Here is a 25,421-nt window from a genome sequence, read left to right as displayed (position 1 = left end):
TTGTTTAAAATTATTTTATATTATAATATATATATTTGAAACAAATAAAAAAATATGAAATATATAAATAAAATACTAATTAAACTCTCTTTATTTTATGAAAAATATTTTTTAAAAAAATATTTTTTATATTTTCTAATATTTAAGATGCTTGAAAAAATTAATTAATAAAAAATATTTTTATAATCAAAGAAAAATTAAGTTAGTTTTAAAAAAAATGTTTCTATTATTTTTCAAGACTTTAATGATTTATTTAAATATAAAAACATTTATAAATATATGATATAAGCATATACTATTAATTTAATTTTATAATTAAATAATAAAAATAATTTTATAAAAATATATTTATAAAAAATATTTTTTATATATAATAATTTTTTTAAAAAATATATTTTTATATAATTTATTTTTTACAAAATAAATGGAGCCTAAACTTTATATTGATTGATATCCTTAACATAAAAATTTGTGCAATTTTAAGGACTAATTTAATAAATCAATTAGGAAAATGTGAATAAATGTCTATTACAAAAATTTACCCCTAAATTGAAAAACTAAAAGCTAGTCTGAATAAAAAGCTATAAAAATATTTATCCAAAATTAATATATGATAATAAAAAAATAAATTAAATTATATAAACCAAGAAAATATTTCCACTAACTTTCTTTTGATTTGTCATAATTTTGACTCAATATTTCTTGTATTTTTTTTTAATTTTTTCATCATATTCAAATTAAAAAAATAAATATCAAAACAAAGATATTAAAAAAAATTATATTTAATTTTCAAAGAAAATAAAAAGGAGTCAGAGGCCTAGCATTGAAATTTAATAGTTAGTTGCTATTGGCAATTACAGTTTATTTTATTTATATATTTTTCATATTTAAATATAAATATTATATAAATAAGAAAAATTCATTTTATCTAAAATTATTTTTTATGTTTTTATGATGATCAATAGATTTGTTAAAAAAAAATTATACAGTGACTAGGATTGCGGAGCAAAGAAAGGACAAAGTTGGTAATAGATCGACAAAATCAAGGATAAGTACGTATTTTCACTGCAACACCGGCCCAGGCTCACTTCTCACTAATCTTTTTGATTCCTTCATTTGATTTGCGCAGCGCAACTGATTGCTGGCTGCTTCTAACTGTCGTCTTTCCTACAGAAAGGAACGGAAATCAAACAAGGAAAGAGGCGCTTCGGCTGCTGTTTTTGGATAGAGAGAGAAAGATGTCGAACATCACCGATGAACTCAAGATGAAGAATACCAAATCCAAGTCCCTTAATCCTTCTATTTCTGAAAATCCTAATCCACCTCACTCCCACACCAAAACTAGAGAAGAAGGCGAGATCTCTTCTTCAACTGATGGCGACGTATCACTTCTTTAAACCCTATCTCAAGTGCTCAACACTTTATTTGCTTCCGTATCAGTGTTCTTTTTCTTTTTTATTTATTTTAATTTTTTTTCTGTAAATTGTAACGTTCATTGATGGATTCATCAACTGTGAGTGCCATTCTTGCTGCTTTTTTTTTTTAAAAAAAAATTTGGTCTGGTGTCTGTTTGGTTGCTGAGAAAATGTGTGAACAAAGGGGAAAGGAAAGGGACTGTTTTCAGGGTAATTGTCATGCCTTGCTACTTGTCAAGAAATTGAATGCTACCTCGAGTTAGTCACGTGCCTTTAGTTTTTTTCAGTTTATTTTGCGAGTTTTAGCTTCATTTTCTTTTCTTATTGAATTTAGGATTTCTTTGAATAAATCATTTGCAAGACGGCAATCATACTTGATTTCTATTTTTTTAAATGATTCTTTTTTAGGTTAAAAAGAATTGAAAATTCTTTCAATCTAAATTCCAAACATGAGAATTTACCAAAAAGAAACTAATGGAATTGAATTCTTGTAAAATTCTAGTCTCCAAAAAGTGGATTAATGTGCTGTTGCTGAGAAATAGAAGAACAATGAAAGAAAGTTGATGTGTAGTATTACTTTTGTTTTTGATAATGGAAGTTACCTTCACTAAGCCAGTTACTTGTTTTAGGTTTTTAGTTGAGTTTTATTGCTGAGATATAAGTACTTTATTTCCTTGTCATTTTATATTTTAAATTTGTCAATTCTTAGTCTGCATTTATGATTGGTGTTGCATTCTATGGTTACTATCCAGCGAATATGTGCTATTCTTTAAGAAGTTGATTTTATGGTTCGATTACTTGATGTTTTTTTGTGTGCTTTGTGGCTATGATTCCTCTGGCTAATGCCTTGATGGCTGCAGAGATATTATTTCTTTTTAATTGGATTTCATATTCACTTTCTGTAGCTTCTTTGTGAGTGCTTGGGGTAACTGTATTATGTAAATGGATAGGCTACCTAGTTTCATTTTTCACTTTGATTATTGAGTTTCATGCTTATTTTGCTTTGATACATTTGCATTATGATGGTTGGAATGGCGCGGCGCTGTAGGAACCGGTTGGATTCGAACTGACAAATAGAAGTTTTGCAGACTCATGCCTTAGCCACTTGGCTACAGTTCCCTATCAATTCCATGTCTTAGCTAGTAATGTCGCTTCATTAATTGGAATTTGCGGTTATTAAACCAATTGCTTGCTTTAGTTTGTTTTAAAATTAAAATTTTTTGGGCCAAAGTTTAATTTGTCCCTTTTAATTAAAAGATGCTAATAAAGTGTTCTGATTTTGTGTCACAGGAAAATCCTGTTTGCTCAGCTACACAGCCTGCTGGTTCAGCTAAACAACCTGCACCTGCTGGGTCCATTCATGCGCCTACATTGAACAAATTCACTGAACACATTCAGGCCAGTAAGTCTGTGTTGCCTTAAGTTGAGAAATTCAGATTCCTTATTCTTCGTTCTATTGAATATAAAAACTCTTTATTCTTGTCTCGATTCAATGTATTTAACACCATAGCTTGTGATATTTCATGAATTATAATGACTTATGCTTTCTCCGCTCTTGCTTTGAGCTGTAACTTGTAAGTTGATGTGCACCACCTTTTTTTGTTCTGTTTGAGATTATAGTGCTATTGTATATTAAGCAAGTTGTGTGGAAGATTTGTTTGTGCACAGTGGCATGGTAAGGGTGAAAACAAATCATATTGATATACTCATTGGTGTGCAAGTTAGTCCTGCTTACTCTCTCTTTCTCTCTTGTACGCACACACATATTTGGGGGAACTGTGGAATGGGACTTGAATTTTGGCCTTCCTTGTTAGAAGAGGGATGACTACCAATTAAACTGTACCTGGGCTGTTGCTTGATGCAATCTTTCACTTTTCGACTTCCTGAATATTTTTAGACTGCCTATTTCTTGAGTAGAAAATGTTTTAGATGCTATTATCCCACCAATTAGTTACTCCAGATTTTGAACCTCAATTAAATGAGAAAGACATCTACCATGGAAAAAAATGTTTTAGATGTAACATATAGAAGGGCATCACTGCTTTAGTTATTTTTAAATTACTTCATTTTGAATTTTTAATGAATCAACCTCATTTCTTGGCTACATGTGATCTAATATTTCTGGCAACTAAAAACTCAAGTACGAGTCTTCTAATTTACAAGTTTAATTCCTTAATTTCATTTCATGGCTAATTACTTAGGTTTCACGTCGTGATGATATGATGCATTTGGAAAGAAATTTATCTCATATTTATGTATTTAGATACAGAAATTTGATCTGTGATGTATTTGATTTCTTGGAAAGTAATTGGATATTTTGCTATAAAAAGAAAATCTGAGGGATCTACTGTACAGGGAAGTTTACTTTTGGCACAAATCCACCAAACTCTGCTGATGTTCAGTCCCGAGCATCTGTGCTACCAAATAATGACAAGAGCTTTGAGAAGAATTGGGTGCCATTGAAATCAGCTAATCCTGGATGGCATGGGCCTCCAGGTGCTGATACTAACCTAGTGGTAAGCTTCTTGGATGATGACACAGGAAGTGAATCAGAAGATCACAGAGCAGAAAAGGCTTTGGAAAATAAATGGAACATGGCTGGGGTGGATGGTAATCAAAGGCCGCCTTCTCTTTTATCAGAAAGATCAAGTAAATTACAACAGACTGCTGGAAATGTAAGCAAAATAATGGCCAAGAAATTATCTCTTAGTCGCACATATATCTCATCAACTGCAAAGATTACTGGTGGAGCCCATTGCAGTAGTTCTGTACCCTCATCTGTTGATCAAGGATCTCAAGTTAGCGTTTTTAATAATATGAACAGAAAATTTACAAGCCCAGAGCATGGTTTCATTCAAGGTGTGGGTTCGAATATCACCAAACTTTGGGACTTTAGGCAGCAGATAGCACTTCGAGAAAGAGAACTGAAGCTTAAGGCTGCCCAGCAGAATGAGGAATCTGCTTCAGTTTCTGGCAGGGATTGCACTGCTGTGAAACTAGGCTCTGACACAGTCGGGAAATATAATGCAGTCTCTGCTGATGTTGGACAAATAGAAGTAAAAGAGCCAGATGGGAAACGCTTAAAAGTCAGTGGATCTTATTCTACCCAGTTAGCATCAGAAAGGAGACAAGAAATGCTAGCTGTAAAATCTGTTTTACCATTGAAAGAGCAAGCAGTAGAGAGCAGTACTTTGCAGGACAGGAATACTGTTGATCATAACCAAAAAGAAAGTCCCACAAGAAGGGCAGAGTCGAGCGTTGTTAAATGGCAAAAACAAGACAATAAGCGGGTGGAGAATTCATTAGAGAATCTACCTAGTGAGTTGAAAGATTGTGAATGCTTTGTTTGTCATGCCTAAATCCTATCCTGTACCTTAATCCCATTACCAAATTTCCATAACAAATAGGTTTGTTATGCTTTGCAGGGGTTGACATCAATAGTAATTGCTCTCAGACTGACAGGAGCGCTATGCAGGTAGATCCCTGTGTCTTGTTGAACCAAACAGCAACTGCAACAAATATGAATTCCAGTGTGTTGCCAAAGAATATAGTAATTCAGAAACCTAGAATATGTCACATATACTTAATTAGTGATTGTGCAATACTCTCCCTCTGATACTTTTTAAGATACTGTTATCCTGCTTATGTAAATGAATTTAATTGAGCATTATTCCATACTTGTTAATAGGAATTAGCTTGATTGAATTTCCAGCTGCTCTCGTATTTGCCTCTGTATTACATGGATTTTTACAGAGAGACACACACTATCATAACATATTCTGTTAAGTTTGTTTAATTTTCATTTTTTTTTTTGTTCATTTGGCTCTGATTTGAACTCGAACTGAAGACCTTACAGCTTTGGATATGACACCAGTATCACTGAGCTAAAGCTCATTGGTTGTTTAATTTAGTTTTTATATAATGTAACAAATTTTGGTGGTAGAATTTTTTCATATATTATCATACTCGATCCATACTTCTTGTATTTGTTCCCCTTTAATATTATTGCAACTTTACAGAAAAGTATGGAGTTGAATCATCCAGTTAATATTGGTTGGAACCAACTACTGGGTTCTCTCTTAAAGATATCAACTAGTGAACAGCATTTAATGGTTGGTTGTGATTGTCATGAAGGTGTATCCAATGACAGGAGAGCTGAATCATCATTGAACAATATTTCTCAGGTTTGTTCCTGTCCCTAGATATCAAATTTGAGGCTGCTGATTTATGCCTGTGTTAACATTTGCTTATTGCTTCTTCCCTGTCTCTCTGCCTCTTTCCACTCTGATTTTTTTGTGCAACATTGATGTGTTCAGGCATCTTTGGACGATGTAGGCCTTTGGAATTATTTAGGTGCTCCAAATGTCTCAGATCATAGCAACATAAATATGCATTCGTTGGTTGAAATGGAGGAATCATTGGACAAGGAGTTGGAGGAAGCGCAAGAGCATAGACGCATATGTGAAATTGAAGAAAGAAATGCTCTTAAAGCTCATCGAAAAGCCCAAAGGGCTTTGTTTGATGCTAATGCTAAGCGTACTGAACTTTATCGTAAAAAGGAACTGTACTCAGCTCAATTTCAATGTTTCATTTTGAATGATTCCAGTTTGTTATGGTCCATGAGAAAGCATCAACAGGTTGGACTTGGGTTGAATTATACAGACAAAAAATCTAGAAAACTAGAACTAATGCCACCATCTAGCGATTCAGGAGGCTTGGGTATGATGGTCATAACCAACTAGAGTATGATTCAAACATCCAATGTGCCAATGGTGGTCCCTTGAAAATGTCCTATAGGCATGTCAATGGGCAAAATATGGGGTCTGAACCATGTGGTGAACCAGATGCAAGTACATCAGAGCCATTGCATCTTAAGAGGAAAAATGTTGCAAATGTACTAAGCTCTCCATCACATGATCCTAATATTTCAGCAGATGAAGACGAGGAGACATCTCCACTAGACCATGAAACTGTGCAACCCACTTTCAAAAATCAACAAAGAGAACAAAATTCCTTGGGAAGGCTAAAAAAAAACTAGTAATCATTCAAACAAAAATTTCTCCATTGATGGCACCCAAGATTCTTTTATTCTCGAGGCAACATTAAGTTCTGAACTATTTGCGCGGCTAGGAAGGAGAATTTTGCCAAAGAATAATGTTTTATCCAACTTTGAGCCTGCAAATGAGCTGGGGACTGAAAATGACAATGGAAGTGACAGAACTCAGACAAACAATGGCAGTGTTCCATTATCAGAGGCAGGAAGAAATCAAGAATTTAATCTTGAAGGTAATTTTCTTTGAAGGATAATGTTTACTCCTCTAGTCCATAGAAAACGTCTGGCTTTTGGCTTTTTGTTGAATGTTGAGCTGATTAATTGTTTCCGTGAATGAAATTGATATTCTTTGCAATCATGTGTCATTCTAGAACTATTCACTATTATTATGTTGTATCACAACTTTTCTTGTGAATGTTCATGCTTGCATGCGCGCATAGTCAAACTCACAGAAATGTTATGTATTATTCTTGCAACTTGTTTAATGTGTGGTAAAGGCATTCTCTACTTCTGTGCTTTATTATTTAGCAGATAGTTCTCAATGGCTTGCGCATCCAATTAAGTGCTTTCTACTCAACTGAACCTTGTTTGCTTGCTTGTAATTGTTGTATTAGTTCTCTGATTGTTTGGAAAGTTGTGCATTATTCTTGCAACTTATTTAATGTGTGGTAAAGGCATTCTCTACTTCTGTGCTTTATTATTTAGCAGATGGTTCTCTATGGCTAGTGAATCAAATTAAGTACTTTCTACTCAACTGGAACCTTGTTTGCTTCCTTGTTATTGTCGTCTAAGTTCTCAAATTTACTTCAAAAGGATTTGCCTGCTGATGAGCCCTTTTTGCTTGGCAATGATGGTCGTATCGAGATCAATGGGAGTTGGGACAAGCAATCATCATACTTTCAGAGTAGAAAAAGCATTGTGGTTTGTTTGTTGCTATTTTCCTTTACTGGCCTATATTTTCTCTTTGATTGTCATCTGTTGTTGTATTATTAGAAGATATTTTACTGGCAATTGTAGTTATTAGTAGCTAAGTCCTACTCTCTAGCTTCAACTTAAATACATGTCCTGGATAGGAAAGTGTTTTTTTGTCTAATGCTTTTCTATTCGTTTCTATTGTTAAAGAAACTTGTGTCATAAATTTCCAGTTTGCCTAGTGTTTAATTTTCACAAGAAATGTTCTCCATCATCTCTACGATGTTTAGGATTGAGTTATGAAAAATGTTGACCAACTACTTGATCCCGGAAATCTTACCATCTTCTTGTATATGTTTTACTTGTTTCTAAGAGTGCATTTTGAAATGCAAGTGTCCTATGTTGTGAAAGTACTTTTTACTGTCCTTTTTAACATATTAGTCTAATATTCTCAAGTAGACTTGCTTAATTGTTGTGAAATTAGAGCTCTAGCTATATCCAATTGGGATGTATGCCACACATATTTCATTCATTGTAGCTATATCTTAAAACGTGCTCCTCCTAAAGACTGTCTCCTCTGATTTGACAACAAGAAACTCGAGAAATCAAGTTGAAAGATTCAATACTCAACTCAACTCAACTCAACTCAACTAAGCCTTTATCCCAAAAATTTGGGGTCGGCTATATGGATTCGCTTTCTCCACTCTAAACGATTTTGAAGTTGAAAGATTCAATAGTCAAGTTATTTCTATCCCCTTGATACATTAATGATTTACCTCAACATAGATTGTGCTTGCTCACTTGTGCCTCTTTAAGAGGCCCTCTTGTATCAATGTGTTTTTTTTTTTCATGTTACTGATGTATGACTGACTTCTTATGTTGTTTAATCGACCATCTCATTTAAGTTTACTTTATGCTAACTGTACACTTAGAATCATCTGAATCAATTGCTACCTGCTGATGTGCAATCCCTGGAGAAGGCCCTTCTTATTCTCAGTCAGGAGGTTAACAAGCTAGAGGGTATGAGAAAGGTAAGCTTTTTGCCTTGCATTTTAACCTGCTACATCATGATTGGTCTGCTATGATTGTCCCACTTTATTCTTGCAGGCACTTTCTATATTTTCACAATCAATTGAGGCTGATCCAAAATCTGAAATTCTGTGGATAAGTTACCTTCTTATTTACTATGGCAGCATCAAATCAATTGCGAATGAGGACATGTTCTCCCATGTGGTATGTTAGTAAGAGTAAGGGAGTTAACTTCCTGATTTTCCACAGTAGTAGATTTTCAGAGATTGGTTATAGCTCTCTTTTTTCATTTGTTACTAAAGTAAGATAAGAAATTTTGTCTAGGTAGACTTCACCATTAGTCAATTGTAATTAGAAGATCTAGGTAGATCATGTTCTTTAATTTTTTTGAAGACATCAATATTCCTCTTTTTCTTTATATAGATGATATGTGGACATGCCTACCCTTTAGTTTTCATTATAAAAGCAGATAACATACAGGTGGTACCGTGGACTGGAGGGTTTTTGTGTTTATGAGGTTTGCTTGTATTATTGCAAGTGTGTGTTCATTTATTGTTTTAGCAATAGTATGCACTATGTACTTATTTCTGAATCTATACTTTTTTCTCTCTTAATGTAATTGAAATGCAATTTTGTGTGTGGAAACCATTTCCTTCTTGTTCTTCAGGTCAAACACAATGACAGGTCCTATGGACTTCGGCTTATGTATATCAACAGTCATATGCATCTTGATGATCGGTTAGCTGCCTATGTTGCCGCCCTCACAGCACTCTGCCGCCAATCATTTGCTTGTGAAAGGGTTGAAATGAATGCTAGCACATGCTTTTTAGACTTGTTTTTGTAGATGATGGATTTTTTGTGTATGTCTGGTAATGTTGAGAAGGCCATTCAGAACATCTGTGTGCTCTTTTCTGTGGCATCTATTTCGGATCAGCCTCATTCTTTGTTGCTATCTGATATCCTTGCATGCTTAACAATTTCTGACAAATATATGTTCTGTGTTTGTTGTGTGTACTTAGTTATTTACAGGAAGTTGCCAGAGGCTGTTTTACAAAAATTTGAATGTGACAAAGAACTTCTTGCAATTGAATGGCCTTATGTACACTTGCTAGAAGAGGAGAAGCTGAGGGCCATTAAGCTGGTAGAAATGGCAGTGGATTCTGTTAAATTGTCTTTTGATACTGCCTCACGTGGAAGTGGGGCTGATCTTAGATTAGTGCAACATTTTGGTCTCTGCCATATTAGATGTATGGTGGCACTTGATGGCTTAGAATGCTGTCGGAGTTTGTTGGATGAATATATGAAGTTGTACCCATTCTGCTTAGAATTTGTTCTCATATCAGCGAGGATTCAGATGAATGAATTAGAGGGTTTGAGTGTTGAGGGTTTTGAGGAAGTTCTTAGGAACTGGCCAAAGGAAACCCCTGGAATTCATTGCATCTGGAATCAATATATTGAATATGCCCTCCAAAAGGGAGGTGTTGATTTTGGAAAAGAACTCCTTATCCGATGGTTCAACGCCTTTTCACAAGTTCAATATGCTCAGAAAGAAAGCTTGGATGCTATAGTTACAAATAGCTCAGATGCATTATTGGGATTGGCTTCAACATCCAATCCAGACTTTTTGACATCCAATTCTAACCAGATGGACATGACATTTGGATATATTAATCTCTCTCTTGCTAAATTAGTGCATAACGATCATGCTGAGGCTCGCAGGCCATTGACAAAGCATTGAAGGCTGCAGCTCCACCGATCTTCAAGCATTGCTTGAGAGAACATGCAAACTTCTTGCTTACCTATGAGTTACAGTTAAAGGAGGATGCTTTTATTTTTGAGCAACTGAATATGTTGAGTGGTTATTTGGATGATGCCCAGGCTCTTCTGTCTTTTGAGCCATTATCTAGACGATTCTTGAATAAATTTGAGAAGCCAAGAGTTTAGCAGCTAATTAGCAACATGTTGAATAAATTTTAGAAGCCATTATCTATACATGGGCCTTACCAAAATACAAAAGACTAATGAGGTGAACTCTAAACTATATGCAGATCTGGTCAACTGCGGTCAGAACACAACTGTGGTGGCTGCAGATCTCCAGTACCTATATGACTTTTTTGTACTTTGGTAATAAATTAATTGTCAGTATCTTTTCTGTTCATTTCTCATACAGTCTGAGTCATTTTATGACTTTTCTGTACTTTGGTAATAAATTAATTATTAGTATCTTTTCTGGGTATTAATTTCATTATTTGGCCTTTTAAACTCATATTAGAGTCTTTGAAATCATATCAATGTATTTTATGTCATATCGGTGTATTTCATATCATATTTGTATTTTATGTCACATCAGTGTATTTTATGTCATATCTGTATTTTTGTGCTCAAGTAACCTATAACAAACTATAATGTTAGATACACGGGAGTATACAGGTTAAATAGCTATATGTCTACCCTGTATACATCTGTTAGGCACGAGGCCAGCTGTCAGGCTTGTAAAGCCAGAAATAAGGTTAGGTACAATAGCCAATGGGTAGGCATATAGCCTGTAGAACAATCATATCAGACATATATTGTCAGTTCATGATTTGCTCTGTAAGCAGTACTTCCATATGTGGTCCCTAATTGGTATACTAATCAATCCAACTATATAAATATAAGCCTAGGTTTACTATGGACAATTTAGTACTATTAAGCACTTATAGTTTTATTTTTTTTTTCATGCTATGTACTATTAAGGGTTCATAACATTTTGTTATTTCACTTCATGTACTATCTATGCTTTATACCATTTTCATGTCATTATAATGGGAACATAGGTCCCAAGTGTATTTTTCTATGACTTATATATTTAGCAAACTGTTTAGGTAAATTTACATTTCATATATTAACTAATTTCATGTTACCTTGTAGTGGGAATGTAGGTCCCACATACCTATTTCATGTAATTTAGCATGTAGTGACTTATTAGGGATAAGTCCTTACTAAAAACAATTTAATTCAAGAACCTTTCTTTAGGTTCAGTTTCACTGTTTTGACTTTACATATCAAATTGAGCAATTACACATTATTACTTATTTCTTTGAAATGTACATATCACTTTATAGTGGTAAAATAGGTCCCACATACCCCTTTCATGTGGTTTAGTGTTTAATGGCTTGTTAGGGTTAAATTCCTTACCATAAGATACTTTATCTCATGGATCCTTCTTTGGTTCAGTTTTTGTGTCTTTACTTTTGCCTATCCATTTGATCAGTTTGCAGCCACTGTTTGGCTACACTTCCTTCATGGAAGTTGTTCCCCTATATCTTATTTTTATTTTTCTCTTTGAATCATATCAATTTGATTTTTAGAACTCAAGTTAGGGTCTGGTAACCATAACTGACTCATTTCCAGATTCTTATTTCTTAACTAGGAAGCTTTCGGACTTAAAGTTTACCTAATTAATGAAACAGGTTGCAGTCACTTTTAGGCATAGTTATCTTCATAGAAATTGTTACCCTATTTCTTATGATCATTGAGAAATTTGTATCACAATTTTTCAAGTTTTGTGGAATTATTTATGGCTAATTAACTGACCTGGGTTCATGTACCCTGTGCTAATAGGGGCTCAGTTCAGGACAGTGATTGCAGGTCACTTTTTAAGGTTCTTAAATTCATAATTTGAGGAAGATTCCTAAAACAAAGTTGTAGCCCTGTTTCTCAAGTTTCTAGAAAGGTATGACTCATCTCAATTGGATTTTTCTAGTGGGAGTTAAAACTAAAAGACTGTTCTGGGGTCAAGTGAGGTTTAGTCAGATTGCAAATTTTGATGCTGTTTGACCTAGTTCTCTTATTTTTTGGGTTTTGGTCAAAACACTAATTTTGTAGATCTGTGTCTTGTGGACATTTTGCCACTAGTTTCACTACAATTAAGTTCTTGTAGACTAAGTTATAGCCATTTTGCCAAAACTGGTCAGGTAAGTTTATGTCCAGGAGTTTCTGGGAAACCTAATTCTGAATAGTTTTGTGACCCAACTTGGGCCAGCAATTTGGTTTAGTTTTTGGCATTTCTAGGTTCAGTGGTCTTCATGAAAATTGTAGCCCTATATCTAAGCTTTCCAATGGTATCAAATTTAGGTTATTTGGACCAGTGTAGAGGGAGTTATGACCAATTGTTCATTTGGTTATTTTCTGGGTTTGGTGCAACATAATCCAGATTTGGGCAGTATTTAGGTTAAGTTTTGGACAGAATTTGGGCATGGTTTCTTTATGGAAAATGGGCTATTTTGGGTCTAGTTTCACCTTCAATTAGCCTCATACTAATTGGAGTCACATATTTTCAGTTATGGTTCAAAACTCATGCTGGACTCATTGAGCCTCAAAACCTGCAGAAAACAAGCACTCCCAATTTCAATTTCCTTCATCTTCCTTACTTCAATTGGCATGCATAGCACTTCTATAAGCAAAAATCTCAACTCAACCAAGTCAATTTCAAGCATTTACATAAAGTCCCCACATCATATACATAAACCCTAATTCCAATCACCCAATTTACACAAACTCAACTCTTTTACACTTCTTATCATACCAACTATTCAAACATCCTTATGGAACCATTTTTCATCATTTAAAAACATCAAACCTCACAAGATTCATGGCTACCGAAATTAGGGTTCTTCAATTCCTTTTTATTTGTTTTCATTTTCATGGAATACTCACTCATCTCATCATTCTTACAAGATTTAAAGAAGAGAGGGAGTGGTATTTTTGCAATTACCTTGTGACCCAACTTGCAAACTTCAATTTCTCTTCTTCAAATGGGTATCTAAAGCTTTCTTATGGAGTGGGAAGGATTATTTGTGAAAAGAGCTATGGGTTTTGATGGGTAAATGAAGAGGAAATCAAGCTTTAAGCTTGATAACAATGGTGGGGAGGGAGAGACCAAGAGAGACGGTAAGAAGAGAGAGAGAAGAGGAAGAAGAAGATGGTTGGTAGAGTTTTGTCTCTTATGGGTATTTATATATACATTTATGTGTACTTAATTTTTTTTTAATTTCATAAGCCTTTTTTTTCCTTTTCTTTTCTTTTCTCATTTTCCAATTCATTTCATAAATTTTTAATTTATGTTAATTATTTTATTCCCCCAATTTTTAATTTGACATTTAGATCAAAATTCACCTCTGGAGGGTGAAATGACCAAAATGCCATTCGGGATGCATATCGGGTTATTTTTATTATTTTCGTATCAATTAATAAATTCTGTAAATCTTATTTTATTTTCTCTAAATTTTCTTTAACATCTTTAATGTCATTTTTACCTAAATAAACCTTAAAATTGGGTCTCAAAATTATTTCCTATATTTATTAAAATTTTTCTTTACATTTATTTTATTAATTTAGGTCTCTTCACTATAGTTTAAGTGTAGTCTCACACAGTCTGACTGTCCAAACAGACATTGGTCGTCAGAACAGTAGAATGTATAGACTACCTACGGTGAGGGCGTTACATACATAATTTGTCAATTGTCAAAATTGACATTTCATCCCGCTGACAGTATGGTATAGTTCAACAGCTTCCATCATAATACAGCCACTCTCCCTTTGTACCATTGTAATGCAAATACATTGTGAAATATCCATTAAGATCACCTTCTGCAAAACCAATTATAAACAATTATTATAATATTGTTAAACCCTAACCTTCATTTTTCCATAGCTGTATGCAACATAAAGCCAATTTAAAAAAAATAATTATTAGAAAATTTATGCAATAGTATACCTATGCGCAGAGCGTGCAAAGTGTGCATTTAAAATATATGTACCGACTTGGAAAAGGACCCTCCGTTTTCATGTCAGTCTCATAATGTTGAAGAATGAACCGTATACTTCAGTGGTCCTTGTCAAAATATTTTTACTTTCCCGCTTTAGAAAACACACTCCTTTCTCTCATATATAAACAAAATATGGAAAGTTGAAAGCTTGCTTACAAAAGCTAAAGAGAAAATGTTTACCTTTTACACAATCGTACTCTCCACTGTCACAACATGCCCAAAAAAATTCAAGCTTTTAACCGGTGTCTTCCAATGGGTTTCCCTTCGTTGACACTGCGAACAGAGTTTTTTGGGTTTTATTTGGTCTTCCCTTTGCAGATTCAAGGATGGATGAATTTAAAATAGAGTTAGGTATCATGAAATTGAAGATTGGGTTTAGGTTTTGCACTTTCAATATTGAAGGAAGAAGAAGATAACGATTAAAAGAGAGAGATTCTACTCGGCTGCATGGACGAGAATGAAAGGCCACGTTTGATATTATTTAGTTTTTTATTTATTTAAATGACAGCATGTAAAGCCACGTAAGCATCAAAATGGAGCTCCCACCAGAATCTGGTGATAGGAATTTTTTAATGTGATAAAATTAAAGTATTTTTAAGTGACAAAATAAAGTTCAGGGACAAAAGTGGAACACCATGTAAAGTTCAAGGACGGGCAATAAAAATTACCCGGATTAAAAGAGAATAAAAAATTATAATACCTTGAATTGTCCATTCTATATATTGATTATCTGTAAGGCAAATAGAAGATATATTGAAAAAAGAAGATATATTCTCTCCTCCTTTGGCGGCAGCGCCACCACTAGGACCACAACCAGTAGAGCTCTCCCCACATGTCCTAGAGTTATGGTCTTGTTTCCACACTGGGAGCAACTGCGAGACATCCTTGGACTTAGATGATGATGTGAGAATCAAACGTTTGAAGAGGAAGAGAGAAATAAGATTGTGTATCCCATGCAAGAGAAGGAAAGGGAAAATTGAGAAATGGTGAGCGAAGGCTGATTCGGTTGATATAGTAGTTAAAGAGCAGTTATTTTAAGGTTAAGGGATTTGGTTGTGTTTAAACAAATAAATACTAGCATATTGGATCACAAAGGTATTGCTACGCTTTTATCATGCGGGGAATTCATTTTGATCATGATTTCTTGACCGTCCATTGTCTTGACTTTGTAATATCGATCAAGATTTCTTGACCATCCATTGTTTTGACTTCTTAATGTCGATGTAAACAAAGAACCATTGTTATAGTGATGTTCTACCCTTTAATTCTTGGGCAATGGCCACTCTCAATAAGAAAGTCACTCGTCTAATTATATCAGCGATACTCAAGATAACTTTTAAAATAAAAATCCCGATATATCTACAATAATCAGAATTACATTCGTTAAAAGATTTAATTGGTAAGATCATAATTTCAATCGATCATAAAACTTCTAATCCTGATAACATATTATCTAAAAGACTTATATAAAGATCATCATATATACATAATATACAAATTTTTATTCATACTAATAATTATGGATATAATTTGAGATGTGCAATATATAAGTTTAATTTATGCGATGGTGTTGAGAGTTCCACACTCAGTGGGAAATGTCTGCTCGCTTATTGAAACTAATGCAATATTAAAAAGGAAAATAAAATAAAATAAAAGGGATGGTGGAGGAGCAGAGTGTCTCTCTACCGTCAACTGAGCATATTCTCTTCGTTGTCTCTTCTTATGGTGTGGTAGTGGTGGTGGAGGATAAGAGAGCATGCGGGCCCACCCATCATCTACACTTCCCGTATCCCTTCATTGCCAAACAACACCTTTACCCTGGAGATTGCTTTTTGCTCTATTTTCTTGGTGGGCCAACCCTTTCGATTTCTCTCCTAAAACAACAAGTCGTTTGGATTCTAAATCTTCACGGTCCAATAGTGGTAGACCACTTAAGCAATGAGAAATTAAAGCATTGGACAGTGATATGAATAAAGAAGAAAAAACAGGTGAGTGTAGAACTGCTTTTGGAGAGCACGGGTTCCTCACTTGCGCAGATGGGTTTTTCTTAATGAGAATGAATTAATACGGTGGGTTCGTGTCCGTAAGGGAAGTGGTGGGCTTTGTTTTGTCAAAAATCAAAATGCCATCTGAGTCGATGCGTACGTTGTTAGGGCACTTCGATGCGCACGAAATTATGGCTGCCAACGTTGCTCGCGAGCTAATCATACAATACATCGAACGCATTAATTTCTAGTGTTCTTTAGATATAAATTTTTTTATTTTTTTTATATAAGTTATTTAATATTAATTTTATTAAAAAAATATAATAATTAAATTTATTAAGAGTTAATTTAAATATGTTTATAAAAAAAGTTAATTTAAATATAGATATTAATTTTTTAATAAAATAGAGTTATTTAATTTTTCATTATAAAAGTATATTTCATACTAAAAAATAAAGTTTAATATTTAAATTTAATAGGATCAATTTCTAAAAGTATATATTTATATAATAGTAATTAAAAAAAAGTTAATACTCCTTATTCATACTAACATCGACCATTATTTTTTAAGTATTTTATGTAAAATATATTTTTGATATTAATATTATTATTTTGATGTTAATTTTATTAATATTTTAATGTTAAAAATTTATAATTTTTTTTATTCTTTTAAAATAAACAATAATACTATAATATAAAGATTAAGATTCAAATTGAAATTACCACTAAAATTGAATTATATATATTCAACTTACTATTGATTTTTTTCATATTTGCTATTTCGATCAATGAAAGAGGTTCCTAGTCTTATATTGACTTTTACTTCACCTACTCTTGACAAATAGGGTGTGGATTTCAGATTGGTTTGGTATCTGTTTATAAATTGAAATTGAACTAAAATTTTGATATGATTTTAATTTAATTTTTTTATTATTTAGGTTCCATTTCAATACTATTCTTAATTTTAATTCGATTTGATACAGTTTTGATTTAATTCTCTATTTGTAAAATAATTTTATGTAATTATTTTTTTTAAAATCATATATGAATTAGTATTTAAATTTTAAATTAAATTTTTAATAAATAATATATTATATAATATATTTTTTAACTATTTTTAAATTATATAATCTTTAACTATAAAGTGTATACATAATATATTATATAATATAGTAATATAAGTTTATCATATAATATATATTTTAATGATATATATATATTATAATTAAAAATTTTAAAGTAATTTAATATATTTATAATTAAAATTATTAAAAAAAATAAAAATATATAATATAATATAAGGCTGTATTTATTTCATATATAGATATATAATTATATTAAAAATATATAATATATCTAAAAAATTATAAATATATATATATATATTTCAATATAATATAATTTTAATATAATTTTAATTTAATTTAATTTTTAATAAAAAATTAAAATTAAATTATAATATTAAAATAATTTTAATTTAATACCATTTTTAATTCAATTCGAAACCATAAGCATGCACAGCCCTCCCAAGAAGTTTATCTTCTTTCATTTTCAAATGTCATTCTTTTCTAACAAATTGACTCATACTAACTCTTGTCTTCTACCATTTATGCTTTTCTTTTCTTTATTTATTTATTTATTTATTATTCTTTTGGAAGAGCTTGGAAATTTCAAAGAATCCACTTTCCACGATGAGCATAGGCTCCTTGAATTGCCTTTTGAGCCACTCCACATGACACTCAAAAATTCTTCCCATAGGTTAAATAAATTAGGCTGCGCCTTTGTGGGGGATATGAAGAGATAGTGACACCAGAAATTATAATACTTTAGGGCTCCTCCACAAAAATATAATTTCATTATATATAGATTGAAATATAAAACATAAAGATAATATAATCTAATATGTATATAAATTAATAATTTTTGATAAAATTTTAAAAAATAAAGATTTTATTTCAATTTTTTACTCCATCTTTCTCTGTTTTCTCTATTGAAGATGACGAGTAATGGGAATGAAATATGGGTTTCTGGTTACATTATTTACTATCTTGTCCATACCTTTGGACAGGAAAGCAAACAATTAAAATTTTTTTTTTTATTTTTTTGCGATCCATGTGAAGGGTAATTATAACTAGAAAGAAAAAAAAAAGCAATAATTTAACCATGACAAAAGGTGTTTTGGTGAATATGGTGGGCCACAATCAATAATTCAAGATGAACAGGTGCAGCAATAATTTTCCTTTCATTAGTTTCCAACGACTGGGCGAGTAGTCCACTCTTTCGCCTTGGCAATCCTCATTCAATCAAATCTCATACACAGCTTTCCCTTTGCTCTCCGTCTCTTACCATTCACTCTCCACTTTTCTTTCGCTCTTCTGTCTCAAAATTCACCATAATTTTGCTTTCTTTGTTCTTGATTTCCAAAAACTTCTTTAGTTCTGTTGGCTTTTAAGGTCCTTATACCTTTTTCATCTTTCCCTTGAATTTCTTTGCACTTTTTCCTCTCCTTTTGTCTGCTTGCGATTTGTATTCACTGTTCTTGCTATTTGCATCTGTTGTTCACCCCCCAACCCCACCCAAAAAAAAAAAAGATAGAAAATGGCCCTGGATATCATTCTTGCTATTGTTCCGACGATTGTGGAGTGCACTTTCGTCCCCATCAAGCGACACCTCAGTTATGCTTTAAACTCCAGAAGCAAGGTTGAAAAGCTCAAGAATCAGGTCAATAACTTGACAAATCAGAGAGACGGTTTGAAGCAGTCTGTTGATGAAGCTACGAGGCAAGGAGATGAGATCTATGATAATTTTCAAAATTGGCTGACCAGTGTGGGCAAAGCTATTGAAGAGGCTGAGGATCTCGTCACCGGCGAAGAACAAGCAATGCAAAGGTGTTTCTTGGGATTGATTCCCAATTTGAAGAAGCGTTACCAGCTTAGCAAGAAAGTGGAGAAGAAAGCTCTAACGGTGGATGCGCTCCGGGAGGCAGGCAGATTTGATCGAATTTCCCATCGCCTCCCTCTTCGGCAAATAGTGGCTCCTTCTGTCTATAATAACGAAGTCTTGCATTCAAGAGTCTCTATCTTGGAGAAAGTTATGGGTGCGCTGATGGATCCTGCTGTTAACATGATAGGGGTGTATGGTATGGGTGGTGTTGGTAAAAACACTTTAGCTAAAGTTCACAGGAAAGCTATAGAAGACAAGTTATTCGATGTTATAGTTATGGTTACTGTGACTGAAACACCAGAGGTTAGAAAAATTCAATGGAAGATTGCTGATGTGCTGGGCTTGAAATTAGAGGAGTCTGAAGATGGAAGAGCATATCGATTGCATCAACGATTGATGAATGAGAAGAAGATCCTCGTAATTTTGGATGATATTTGGGAACAACTCGAACCGGAGAAAGTAGGAATTCCTTATGGTAATGATCACAAAGGATGCAAAATATTTCTGACCTCCAGAAGAGAAGATATATTGTCTCGAGACATGGGTACCCAAGAAAGTTTTGAGCTTCGAGTTTTATCAGAAGCGGAGGCGTGGAGTTTATTTGTGACAATGGCTGGTGATGTTACAAATCAGGCCTTGTGCTCTATAGCAACTGAAGTAGCCAAAAAATGTGCAGGTTTACCTGTTTTGATTGTTACAGTTGCAAGAGCTTTGAAGAATAAGGAATTGCATGAATGGAGGTTTGCCTTGCAGGAGCTATCTAGGGCTGACAATGAAGGAATTCAGGCAAAAGTATATTCAGCTCTAGAGTTGAGCTACAACCATCTGGCTAGTGAAGAACTAAAGTCATTTTTCTTGATTTGCGCTCAATTTGCTCAGGGTGATATTCAAATAAGAGATTTGCTGCTGTACAGTATGGGTTTGGATTTGCTTAGAAGCAAAGGTACAGTGGAGGATGCAAGATACAGAGTGTATAAATTGATAAGTGACCTCAAAGCTTCTTGCTTGCTACTAGATGGTGACAGGAATGGGTTTGTGAAAATGCATGACGTTGTTAGAGATGTTGCTCTTTTTATGGCATCTAAATCTCAAAACCTATTCACATTCAGAGATATAGTTGAACCGAAGAAATGGCCAAACAGGGATCTCAGAAACTGCTCCAGAATTTCTTTACCTTACTGTGAAATCCATGAGCTTCCTGAACGATTAGAGTACCCAGAATTAGAGTTACTAGTCGTTGGCACTGAAGATATTCATTCAAAAGACCGCCCTGATTTGAAAGCTGCAGTGTATACAATTGACAAAAAATCATTTTGAGAATTGGCTTTGGGAGGGCAACCTCAATGCCACCATACAACAGTTGTATATGGAAATGGTATGTATCCATCTAATTTTTTTAAAATTCTAGTTTGAGAGTAATTTTATTTGATCTTTAACTAATGCAACATTTTTTGTTTTTTCAGGATGGATTTAATAGCATTCAGAACTTGAAACTTTCTAAATATCCCCAGCTAAAGGAAAAATGGCATACCCAACTTCCTTTGAAGTTCTTAGGCAGTTTATGGACACTGGTGATGGACAATTGTGAGTTGTTCTCAAAAGCCTTATCCTCGAATCAACTGCAGTGCTTGAACTATTTGGAGGTGCTGATTATAGAAAAATGTGTGTCACACTAGAAGAAAATATTTGATTTGGAAGGGATGAATGCAGATGAAGGGCATGCTGGGTTGATGCCGCTGTTAGAGAAATTGCATTTAATTGATCTACCACAGTTGAGGTGTATATGGAACAAGGATCCTAAAGGAATTGTGGGTTTTAAATACCTAAAATGGCTGAAGGTTTATAATTGTAGCAGCTTGAGTAATATATTTACTCTTCCCATGGCTTTGGAGCTTGTAAAACTTAGTTGCATAGAAATAAAGAGATGTAGTCTGTTGGAGCAAATCATCAATAAAGAAGGGGACAAAGAAGAAGAAGGAGCAAGGGATAAGATCATATTCCCTTCATTACACTGCATCATTCTTGAGTATTTGCCTAGTTTAATAAGCTTTTATTCAGGGAGTGATGTTTTGAAATGTACGTCACTAAAAAAAATTGAAATAATTGACCGTCCTAAGATAGAGACGTTTGTTTCCACACTTTCAATTAAAAATAACCCGGGCGTGGTTGTTGGGGGAAACGAAGAGGCTTGCTAGGAATGTTTTGATGCTCCTACTGTACCCATTTTCAGTGGCAAGGTCAGTTCTTAAAATTCTTTCATGATATATTTAGTAATTTGGCTAGTTTGTGATGCACAAATAGCAAAGTTAATTGTGGAATTAGTAGGAAATTGTTGTTTATGTTTGTATGACTTTTCATTAATCAATGGTTGATTCAGCAACTAAGATTCAAAGGTTGAAGTTGAATTATGAAAATCAATATATTCAGTTGAGTTCAAGAAATTCAGGAAACTAATATTGGTTTTGTTCGTGATTGGACCTCCGCCAATTTTAAACTAATGGCATGTTTAGGGAACATGGATTCCTATTTTTATCATTGATTTTGTTTTTATTTTTATTTTTTCTAGATTGCGATTCAGAGGTTGGAAGAACTAAAGGTGGAATGGAACGTATTGAAGGAGATATGGCATGAAATGTTTCAAGCAGGGTCCCTTCAGAGCTTGAAAGTAATTGAGCTGGTAGGCTTTCCCGGTGGATCTGCACTTTTTCCATTAGATTTTCTTCAAAGGTTACCCGATCTAAAGAAGCTTGTTCTGAGTGATTCTTTAATAGAAAAAATAATCCTAGATGAACTGAACATTCATGAGGCACAATTGAAAGTACTCAAGTTGTCTAAGTTGCCAAAGCTTAAGTGTACAGCGGAGGAGAACTCCCAATCTGCCCAAGTTTTTGAATATCTGGCAACCTTGGAGGTATCTGAATGCTGCATGTTGAATATGTTAGTGCCATCCTCATTTTCATTCCAAAATCTGACAAATTTGGAAGTATCAAAATGTCATGGAATGATTAATCTGATAACTTCCTTAACAGCTAGAAGTTTGGTGCAACTCACTAGAATGAGTGTAAATGTTAGCAGGCCTTTGAAGTTCTACAAGAGATTCACTCATGGGCGAAAGAGGAGGATGCAAAGAGACCAAGTCCAAGCCAATTCAGACAGTTGAGATTTTTGTTGCCATGTTCTTAGTGCTGCTGCTATCATGTCCTTAGTGCTGCTGCCAAGTTCTTAGTTATTAATTTGTGATGTAAATAGTGGATTTTCAGTTATTGTTTTAATATTCATTCCCTTAGTTGTAGGAGGGTGATCCTCCGTGTTTGTTTATGGTTCCTTGTTTTTAGGAGATGGTTATCTCTCCAATTTGTATTAATAAAAGAAGTATAAGAAAATTCCAAAAGTTATTTGAGTACTTTAACTCGAAGAGATTTAAGGTTCTAGCCTACATCATTACAAACATAGGTCAAAAAAAGAAATTCTCATTCCATTCTTCAATCTCCTGTCCCGAATCACCAGTCCATAGACCCATAACACGATCTGTCTCGAGGGACCCTAACATTTTGGTGACAGTCAATTGACATCCTCCTCTTTCGCTCATGAGTGAATCTCTTGTAGAACTTCAAAGGCCTGCTAACATTACTCCCTCCCTCCAAAATGCGCTTGTCCTTGAGGAAATTGCTCTTGTAGGGAAGAAACAGATTCCCAAGACGCATCTGCTGGTGAAGAATTTTGCCAATGGACTAGTACTTCTAGTTGACCAGCACGATTTCGACTATCCAAAATTGCCAAAGGTAGGCGAACCACAGACTCTGGTTGACAAGGAGGCAGCTGGGATATGCTTGGATCCTAACCCTCATGATATGCCTTAAGATTGGAAACATGAAAAACTGGATGCAAACGAGAGTCCGGAGGTAATTCCAATTTATATGCCAGTTGCCCAATGGTAAGACAGTAAAAGGCCCATTAAACTTAGCTAAGAGCTTTTGGTGACGTCGATTCGCCAGGAAGAATTGAACTCCAAATTGGAGGCACTTACCCGAGACATTGCCCAATCTTCCCAAGCACACACCTATGAAGGTAGCAGCCATACTCGAGCACAAAGAGGGAAGGGAACAACAACTTTGGCTGGTTCAGAAAATTCTGGGGGTAGTTCTGTTATCCCAAAATTCACCAAATTAGATTTTCCACACTTTAATGGACAAGATGACCCCTTGGGTTGGCTCAGCCGCTGCGAGCACTTCTTTCGCCATCAGCAAACCACCACCGAATTCCTTTAGAACAAGGTGCCAGACCGGTGGTGGTTCGTCCTTACAGATATCCACATGCTCAAAAGGATGAAATTGAAAAGCAATGCGCTGCAATGTTGCAATAAGGCATTATCAGACCCAGTCACTCTCCATTCTCTTCTCCAGTCATCCTTGTTCCTAAGTCCAATGGTTCTTGGCGCCTATGTGTGGATTACCATGAACTTAATGCCAAAATAGTGAGGGATAAGTTTCCAATACCTGTAATTGATGAACTATTGGAAGAACTTGGAGGAGCAAAATTCTTCACAAAGCTGGATTTGCGCTCGGGCTATCATTAAGTTCGAATGTTTTCACCTGATATTAAGAAGACTGCCTTCCGTACACACCATGGCCACTTCGAATTTTTAATCATGCCTTTTGGACTTACTAACGCCCCTTCTACATTTCAAGCGTTGATGAACGAGGTATTCCGACCCTATTTAAGAAAGTTCGTTTTGGTGTTCTTTGACGATATTCTTATCTATAGTAGGACTTGGGTGGAGCATATGTATCATCTGCGACTGGTTTTCCAACTTCTCTCCATCAACAAGTTGTTCCTCAAGCAATCCAAGTGCTCTTTCGCACAATCTCAAATCGCATACTTGGGTCATATCATTACACAAAATGGAGTAAAGGCAGATCAATAAAAAATTTCAGCTATGCTCGAATGGCCTCGCCCAACAACAATACGAGGACTACGAGGATTTTTGGGACTCACTGGTTACTACCGTAAATTTGTTCAAAATTATGGAGTTATTGCTACCCCTCTCACTGCATTGTTGCACAAAAATTCCTTCTAGTGGACAGACCAGGTAGTTTAGGCCTTTTATACACTTAAAACCATGATGACAACCACTCCAATTTTGGCCCTTCCAGACTTTGATCAACCTTTTGTGGTGGAGTGTCACACATCTGATTCTGGAATGGGAGCAGTCCTCTTGCAAAACAATTGACCTTTAGCTTACTTCAGTCATGTTATGGCAATGAGGCATCACAATCTTCTAGCATATGAGAAAGAACTATTTGGGTTGGTTAAAGCAGTCAGACATTGGCATTCTTACTTATGGGGACGCAAGTTCGTAGTCCGGACAGACCATTACAGCTTGAAATTTCTCTTGGAACAAAAGGTATTGACTCCCTCTCAATAACATTGGTATAACAAGTTATTGGGTTTCTCTTTCACAGTTGAGTACAGGGCTGGACGCTTAAACACAGTGGCAGATGCTCTCTCACGGCAGGATGCTGATGCAGCAGTATTAATGGCCATCTCTATGCCACAACTGAGCATATTTGATGAACTCCGAAAGGAACAGCAGGATTCTACGGAAATCCAGCACCATATTTCACTCATTCATGCCAATAAGGCAGCTGATACTTAAAGTGTCAAACAAGGACTTCTCTTCTACAAAAAAAGAGTTTACGTTCCTACCAATTCTCCTTCTATTCAAACCATTATGACAACACTTCACAATCAAGGCCATGAGGGATACCAGAAAATCTTATTTCGAATTACAAGAGATTTTTATTAGTCTGGAATGAGAGCTCTATCACGACTCAAAATTCTGAACTGTGACCGGCACATAATTTAAGTATTCTTAAATCATGTAAACTTTATCAGAGTATCTTGAATAAATATATTGTCACTTACTAATATCAAAAATAGACAAAATCCAAATAAATAAAATACTAAATAAATATAATAAATATCCCATAAGTAAACTGCGAAATCTCTACAGATTTCAAATAAAAACTTAAACTGTTCAATAGAACATGAATTCGGGCATACCATGAGAACAAATTAAAGTTATCCCTCTCCAGAAAATGGACTGAATATTTGGATCAGTTGCAGAATTCTACTGATTTGAAACAGATAACAGATAGAGAAAACGTGGTTTGAGCTAAATGCTCAGTGAATGATAATTATAGCATACAACGGAATAGGAACTGGCAGACGCTTGATTAATTTCACAATAAATTTTCTATTCAATAAAATCATG

General features: G+C 34.3%; 3 protein-coding genes across 3 annotated transcripts; all 3 read left to right on the top strand.

The window, feature by feature from the left end:
• The first annotated feature begins 1,143 nt into the window (after nt 1–1,143).
• Nucleotides 1,144–7,048, top strand: LOC110638367 (uncharacterized). Its single transcript, XM_058133567.1, has 6 exons — nt 1,144–1,382; nt 2,706–2,817; nt 3,771–4,733; nt 4,841–4,890; nt 5,435–5,599; nt 5,732–7,048. Exons 1-6 carry the CDS (start codon nt 1,239–1,241, stop codon nt 6,155–6,157), a joined length of 1,860 nt encoding a protein of 619 aa, XP_057989550.1. The 5' UTR covers nt 1,144–1,238; the 3' UTR covers nt 6,158–7,048.
• LOC110638363 (uncharacterized) lies at nt 6,232–9,253 on the top strand. The gene is made up of 7 exons (XM_058134663.1): nt 6,232–6,387; nt 6,512–6,701; nt 7,177–7,193; nt 7,261–7,389; nt 8,313–8,411; nt 8,488–8,613; nt 9,077–9,253. The coding sequence occupies exons 1-7, from the start codon at nt 6,232–6,234 to the stop codon at nt 9,251–9,253; spliced, it is 894 nt and encodes a 297-aa protein (XP_057990646.1).
• Nucleotides 9,254–18,471: 9,218 nt separating this feature from the next.
• On the top strand, nt 18,472–22,538 carry LOC110638379 (disease resistance protein RPS5). Its single transcript, XM_021788932.2, has 3 exons — nt 18,472–20,522; nt 20,611–21,384; nt 21,714–22,538. Exon 1 carries the CDS (start codon nt 18,803–18,805, stop codon nt 20,462–20,464), a length of 1,662 nt encoding a protein of 553 aa, XP_021644624.2. The 5' UTR covers nt 18,472–18,802; the 3' UTR covers nt 20,465–20,522; nt 20,611–21,384; nt 21,714–22,538.
• Nucleotides 22,539–25,421: the final 2,883 nt, after the last annotated feature.

Source organism: Hevea brasiliensis, chromosome 14 (genome assembly GCF_030052815.1).
Source record: "Hevea brasiliensis isolate MT/VB/25A 57/8 chromosome 14, ASM3005281v1, whole genome shotgun sequence".
NCBI lineage: Eukaryota > Viridiplantae > Streptophyta > Magnoliopsida > Malpighiales > Euphorbiaceae > Hevea > Hevea brasiliensis.
This window is presented reverse-complemented; position numbering and strand designations above follow the sequence as displayed.

Excerpts from the sequence above, each read along its gene's own strand:
- LOC110638367 (XM_058133567.1), top strand. The coding sequence starts at position 1,239 with ATGTCGAACATCACCGATGAACTCAAGATGAAGAATACCAAATCCAAG. Across the intron at positions 4,734-4,840 it reads TTCATTAGAGAATCTACCTA|GGGTTGACATCAATAGTAAT; the intron begins GTGAGTTGAAAG and ends TATGCTTTGCAG. Across the intron at positions 5,600-5,731 it reads CATTGAACAATATTTCTCAG|GCATCTTTGGACGATGTAGG; the intron begins GTTTGTTCCTGT and ends TGATGTGTTCAG.
- LOC110638363 (XM_058134663.1), top strand. The coding sequence starts at position 6,232 with ATGGGGTCTGAACCATGTGGTGAACCAGATGCAAGTACATCAGAGCCA. Across the intron at positions 7,390-8,312 it reads AGAGTAGAAAAAGCATTGTG|AATCATCTGAATCAATTGCT; the intron begins GTTTGTTTGTTG and ends CTGTACACTTAG. Across the intron at positions 8,614-9,076 it reads AGGACATGTTCTCCCATGTG|GTCAAACACAATGACAGGTC; the intron begins GTATGTTAGTAA and ends CTTGTTCTTCAG.
- LOC110638379 (XM_021788932.2), top strand. The coding sequence starts at position 18,803 with ATGGCCCTGGATATCATTCTTGCTATTGTTCCGACGATTGTGGAGTGC.